The 6,242-nt window shown below is 58.2% G+C and overlaps 1 protein-coding gene across 1 annotated transcript; it reads left to right on the top strand.

Moving 5' to 3' along the window:
* Nucleotides 1-3,090: 3,090 nt before the first annotated feature.
* Nucleotides 3,091-5,602, top strand: CD93 (CD93 molecule). Its single transcript, XM_008060009.1, has 2 exons — nt 3,091-5,045; nt 5,578-5,602. Exons 1-2 carry the CDS (start codon nt 3,124-3,126, stop codon nt 5,600-5,602), a joined length of 1,947 nt encoding a protein of 648 aa, XP_008058200.1. The 5' UTR covers nt 3,091-3,123.
* Nucleotides 5,603-6,242: the final 640 nt, after the last annotated feature.

The following is a 6,242-nucleotide window of genomic DNA, read 5'->3' as shown; positions in this document are numbered from 1 at the left end:
TGCACTCCAGTCTGGGTGACAGAGTGAGACTCCAACTCAAAAAAAAAAAAAAGAAATTACTCCAAGAAGAGATTTTTTTTTTAATTAGAATTTCACTCTGTCGCCCAGGCTGGAGTGCAGTGGCACAATCACGTGGTCTTGACCTGCTGGACTCAGGCAATCCTCCCACCTCAGCCTTCTAAGTAGCTGGAACCACATGCATATGCCACCATGCCTGGATAATTTTTAGATATATTGTAGAGATGAGATCTCATCAAGTTGTTCAGGTGGTCTTGAACCCTTAAGATCAGGCAATCCTCTTGCCTCTACCTCCCAAAGTTCTGGAATGACAGGCGTGAACCACTGTGCTCAGCTCCAAGAACAGTTTTTATATTTTATTTTCACATTTGCTTCAGCCTCAGAGAGCGTGTTTATGTAAAATTGAAAGTGGCAGTGAGCTGCACTTTTTTTTTCCTAAATGGGAAATGGGTTAAGATGGCAACACTTGGTTAAGTGAAGGGCAGTTGATCTGAAAATTCCCATGTGAAGATGAAGAACTGACTGCCAAAGAAGAGAGTTTGACGAAGATCTGGGGGTCAGAATGGCCAACAGTCTGTAAATTGCTCGCTCAAGCAACTTACAGGTTGCTCAGGTATCCCTGAGCACCCACTGAGCGGCATGCTGGGGGAATCCTCAGGGTCACGAGTCAGCTGAGGAACCTGGCTCTGAGCCGCACAGACTGGACCTAGATCAGAGAAAGGCCCTGCTGTGTGTGGACCCAGGCCACACCGCACCCCAAGGCCAAGGTCATGGAATTGACTTTCTAGAATGTTAACAAGTCAGGCTAGGCTTATAGTTGCATGTGGCCTCAGCATCCACCCTAAGTCTGGGTTGGCCCCACCCTACCAGAAGCAGACCTGTGATGCCTGGCAGTTTCCAGGTCCCACTGCCTCCCAGTTCCTCAAAGTGCTGAACCCAGATATCTGCCCTGTATACTCATCCTGGTGACCACCTCCCCATGGGGCAGCCCTCCTGGTAGACGCCATGAACCCCACAACCCACATGGACTGTGCAGATATGTCACAGTGACGCTTTCTCAGTCACAGAGACTTTGCATGCTTGAGCCTGCTGGCTCTAAACCCACCAATGAGAGCTCCCCACAGGAAAGACCCTGGGAAATGCCGGGACTCCAGTAAAGGCTGTAACCTAAGTCTTTCTCTCCCCATTCCACCCCCACTTCTTTCCTCCCTCTCTCTCTGTCTCTTTTTCTCTTCCACCCCTCATCCCCCCTTCCTTCCTTGGCTCTGTCTTTTTCTCTCTCTGTCTCTCCCTCCCTCTCTCCTGCCCCCACTCTGTTTCTCTTTCTCTTTCTCTGTGTGTGTATGTGTGTCGAGCTCTCTCTCTCTCTGTCTCTGCTCCCTCCCCTGTCTCCCTCTTTCCTTCCTTGGCTCTGTCTCTCTCTCTATCTGTCTCTCCCTCCCTCTCTCCTGCCCCCAGTTGCTCCCTCTTTCTGTTTCTCTCTCTCTCTCTCTCTCTCTCTCTCTCTGTGTGTGTTCCTCTTTCCTTCCTTGGCTCTGTCTCTGTCTCTCTTTCTCTCTCTCTGTCTCTCTCCCTCCCTCCCTCTCCCTCTCTCCTCCTCCCTTCTCAATGGCACTTTGGGGCAGGCTGCCCTCTCCTCTGGGGTTTGTGAGTGTCTTGATACTTCTGTTCTCTCGTGAGTTCTGTGAGCTGCCTCCCTGTGTCCATGTGCCCTGCACCCTGCATCTAACTCTCCCCCTTCAGGACTCTCCCAGGAGTGGCTGTTCTGGAAGAATAAACTGGGCACGGGTCAGGCAGGAGCCCCCAGAGCACCTGCCAGTTTAAACATGCTTCCTGGACCAGGAACACCAGTAGGTGGGCAGGGCAGTGGTTTGTAGCCACTGTCTGGGGAGAGACCTTAGGACCAAAGCAGACAAAAACACAACCTTCTGCCAGTGACCTGAGCTAGGGAGCAGCCCGTCCTTCCACAGATGTGACAGGCTTCAGTGTGGTCCACGTTGGCTCCCAGACCGTTCCTGGGACTTGGCTCAAGATCCCAGGTCACCTCAGCAGGCCACCCTGGGCTGGTGTTTCCTTTGCCTGTTTCACTTCTCCCCCAGAGAAACAACTCACCCCACATCCTTGTCTCAGAGTCCCCAACCAAAGACAGCCCCGATGGGCAGGTGGCATCTGCAGCTGTGAGAAAAGGCATGTTGCCTGGAGACCTGCAGGGCTTCGACTCCTAGCCTGAAGGCCAGCCCTTCCCGGTGGCCCTGGTGGTGATGCAGTTTGCAAACCAGGGCTGGGAGGCTGCGGAGGTGCTCATTGTCTTCCCTTTCCAACTCTTTTGTGACCAGTCACCTCCCGATGCGATATTTTCCCCCTGAAACCCCGAAAACTGCCATGTCTCACCCGATGTGGGGAGCCTGGCCTTGTGTTAGAAGCCCAGACGTTCCCACAGCCCAGGTCCTATTTAAAAACTGCCTATCTATTTAAAGTTCACGATGTGGGGAATGGAGGGAAGACCTCCCCAAGCCAGCGGGAAGCGTGGACGGGTCAGGGGGAGAGCCAGCTTGCTTCTATAAAAGGCCAGGGCTTGTTACCATCATGGCCTCGGGCCCGAGTCTCGGCATTTTTTTTTCTGTTGGCTGTCTGCAGACTGGAGCTTTTATCACGGATTATCCAGTGCGCTTCCTTGGGCTCCTGGCCTCTAGCCATGTTCGCTCAGTGGCGTGGCATTTAGGGCAAGGCAGACACGGACTCCAAGGGTGACGTCCCCTATGCCGCTGTGTTTTGGGACCCGGCACTGCCGTCTACTCCTTTTATGAACAACAAAGGCATGATGAAGGCAGCAGGAGTCAGAAGCCATTCATGGCAGGAAGCTCCAGCATCCGGTGAGGAATAAGAAGTGCAGCCGCACAGGATGTGGCGTGACCAGCGAGACGTGAGGAGCCTGCGGCCTTTGTGTCCCTCTTTAGGCCGTCGGGGCTGCTGCTCGTCCTTTAGCTCCCCTCAGGGCACAGCCGGGAGCCCTGGCAGAATCTCTGGTTGCCACTGTCCCTGCTGGGCTGGTCACTCTCCCTGCCGGGCTGGTCGTCTCCCACCAAGGGGCATCCAGAGGTCAGGATGGCCACCTCCACAGGCCTGCTGCTGCTGCTGCTACTCCTGGGCCAGCCCTGGGTCGGGACCAGCGTGGACACGGAGGCTGTGGTCTGTGGCGGCACTGCCTGCTACACGGCCCACTGGGGCAAGCTGAGCGCTGCTGAGGCCCAGGACCACTGCCAGTCCAACGGGGGCAACCTGGCCACCGTGAAGAGCGAAGAGGAAGCCCAGCACGTCCAGCAAGCCCTGGCCCAACTCCTGACGCCAGAGAAGGCCCTGGCAGCGAGGTTCGGCAAGTTCTGGATCGGCCTCCAGCGAGAGAAAGGCAAGTGCCTGGACCCCAGCCTGCCGCTGAAGGGCTTCGCCTGGGTGGGTGGCGGGGAGGACACGGCCTACACCAACTGGCACAAGGAGGTCCGCAGCTCTTGCATCTCGAGGCGTTGTGTGGCACTGCTGCTGGACCTGTCCCAGCCACCCCTGCCTGGCCGCTTCCCCAAGTGGTCCGAGGGCCCCTGTGGGAACCCCAGCACCCCAGGAAGCAGCATTGAGGGCTTCGTGTGCAAGTTTAGCTTCAAGGGCATGTGCCGGCCCCTGGCGCTGGGCGGACCGGGCCAGGTGACCTACAACACTCCCTTCAAGGCCATAAGCTCCTCCCTGGAGGCCGTGCCCTTTGCTTCCATGGCCTATGTGTCCTGTGGGGACAGGGCCACGGACAAGAGCCACAACATCCTGTGCAGGGAGAAGGGCCCTGGTGTGTTCGAGTGGGGCACCCCGGGCCCCTTCTGTGTGAACCCTGAACTCGGTTGCAGCTTCAACAACGGTGGCTGTGAGCAGGACTGCTTCGAGGGGGGCGATGGCTCCTTCCGCTGTGGCTGCCGCCCGGGCTTCCGGCTGCTGGACGACCTGGTGAGCTGTGCCTCCCGGAACCCCTGCAGCTCCAGCCCGTGCAGCGGGGAGGCCACGTGTGTCCCCGGGCCCCACAGGGAGGACTTCATGTGCCGCTGTCCCAGCGGCTACCAGCTGGATGCAAGCCAGCTGAGCTGTGAGGACGTGGATGAGTGTCAGGCCTCACCCTGTGCACAGCAGTGCGTCAACACCCCCGGGGGCTTCCGCTGTGAGTGCTGGGTGGGCTACGAGCCGGGTGGCCCCGGGGAGGCAGCCTGTCGTGACGTTGATGAGTGTGCCCCTAGCCGCACACCCTGCGCCCAGAACTGCACCAACACCGACGGCTCGTTCCACTGCTCCTGCCGTGAGGGCTATGTCCTGGCCGGCGAAGATGGCACCCAGTGCCAGGATGTGAATGAGTGTGAGGGCCTGGGCAGCAGCCGCTGTGATAGCCTGTGCCTCAACACTCAGGGTTCCTTCCTTTGTGGCTGCCTGCCGGGCTGGGAGCTGGCTGCTGATGGGGTCTCCTGCACCATGGGTCCTGTGCCCCCCAGATCCCCTACTGGGCTCCCCCAGGAGGAGGACCAGGAAGAGAGAGAGGGGAGCACCATTCCCCCTGCTGCAGCGTCCAGTCCTACCGGGGGCTCTGAGGGCACCTCCCAGGTGGCACCCACTTCTGGGAGACCTTCGCTCTTGTTCCGGGTCCCCATCACTTCTGCCCCACCTGAGATGCTGACCCACAGTGGGCCCCCGGGCATCCGGACAGAGTCCCGCACCCATCACCCCATGGCTGCCACTGGCCACTGGGACTCTGCCGCGGGGGGCTCTGTGGACACAAAGAGGGATGATGGCACCGACGGGCAGAAGTTGCTCCTGTTCTACATCCTGGGCACCGTGGTGGCCATCCTGCTCCTGCTGGCCCTGGCTCTTGGGCTGCTGGTCTACCGCAAGCGCCGAGCAAAGCAGGAGGGGAAGAAGGAGAGACCACCGCAGAGTGCAGCTGACACCTACTCTTGGGTCCCTGAGCGGGCAGAGAGCCGGGCCTCAGAGAATCCCTACAGGTACGGGCAAGGCTGCGGAGGGAGGCAGGCAGGGGCCGGTGCAGGGTCCCCAGGGATGGCAGACCCCAGCCCTGGCAGCCAACTTGGGCAAGCAGAGCTCCCCTGGGGCATGGTGTCTGCCCACAGCCAGCCTTGAGATATGGGGTCTCCTAGGGCATGGTGCCCGTCCACAGTCAGCCCAGGGATACAGGGCTCCCCTAGGGCATGGCACCCATCCACAGCCAGCCTGGGGCTATGGGGCTCCCCTAAGGCATGGTGCCTATCCATAGCCAGCCCTGGGATGGGGGAGCTTCCCTATGGCACGGTGGCCATCCACAGCCAACTCAGGGATATGGGGCTCCCCAAGGCACAGTGCCTGTCCACAGGCAACCCAAGGATATGGGGCTCCCCTAGATCATGGTGCTGTCTACAGGCAGCCTAGGGATGTGGGGTTCCCCTTGGGCACGGTGCCCATTCACAGCCAGCCTGGGCATGCAGGGCTTTCTCCGAGGGTCTAGGTGGTTTCCAACACTTCCTCTTTTGTCTCCCCTAGTCCGACACCTGGGACAGACTGCTGAAGTAAGAGGGCTCCCCATTCTCAGAGCTCCGAACTCCTGGTCCCATGAGAGACCCGCATCCTTCCGAAAGACTGAACTTAGCAAACTATGGTCAGTTTTCTCCTTGAAGCCTGGCCATTTGGACCATGCAGACATCTTTTGTGTGAGTGGCAGAAGCCGTGTGCTGGCTGCTGTTGTGGCAATTTTGTGAATATTCCAGATTCTCATCCCCTCTCCCTGGCAAATTCTGATGTGATGGACTGTGGCTCCAGGCGTGAAGAGTCAGGTGACAATGAGCTCCTTGAGGTTCCTCTGCCCGCTCCACCCTCTGGAGGAGGAGGGTACTGCCATGCCAGTTAGGACAGAAGTGATTCGCTCCTGGTCCTATGTGGACACCAAGTCAGTCAATTATTTCATTGGTAGAAAGTTCTGTTTTTCTTGTCCAAGAGGACACACTCAGGCCTGGACGCATTTTGTCACATGAGCAGCCCTGCGCTTCCTCCTCCCATTCTGCTGAGCTGACACCCTGGAAACCTTCCAGAACACCAGAAGTGTGGCTCACTGCACAGGCAGGAGGTAGAGAATTGCTCGCCCTGAATCTCTGAGTCTTGGGCTTATCTGCACGAAACTTGGGAAGCAGGAGGAATGCTGCCTGCAGGAG

This window comes from Carlito syrichta, unplaced genomic scaffold (genome assembly GCF_000164805.1).
Source record: "Carlito syrichta isolate Samal-C Ts95f unplaced genomic scaffold, Tarsius_syrichta-2.0.1 Scaffold304476, whole genome shotgun sequence".
NCBI classification, from domain to species: Eukaryota; Metazoa; Chordata; class Mammalia; order Primates; family Tarsiidae; genus Carlito; species Carlito syrichta.
The sequence above is the reverse complement of the archived record's forward strand: the minus strand, read 5'-3'. Positions and strand labels throughout refer to the sequence as shown.

What these genes read in the sequence shown, in the direction of transcription:
- CD93 (XM_008060009.1), top strand. Translation starts at nt 3,124, where the DNA reads ATGGCCACCTCCACAGGCCTGCTGCTGCTGCTGCTACTCCTGGGCCAG. An exon ending in GCCTCAGAGAATCCCTACAG is followed by an intron (nt 5,046 to 5,577) that starts GTACGGGCAAGG and finishes TGTCTCCCCTAG; the next exon opens with TCCGACACCTGGGACAGACT.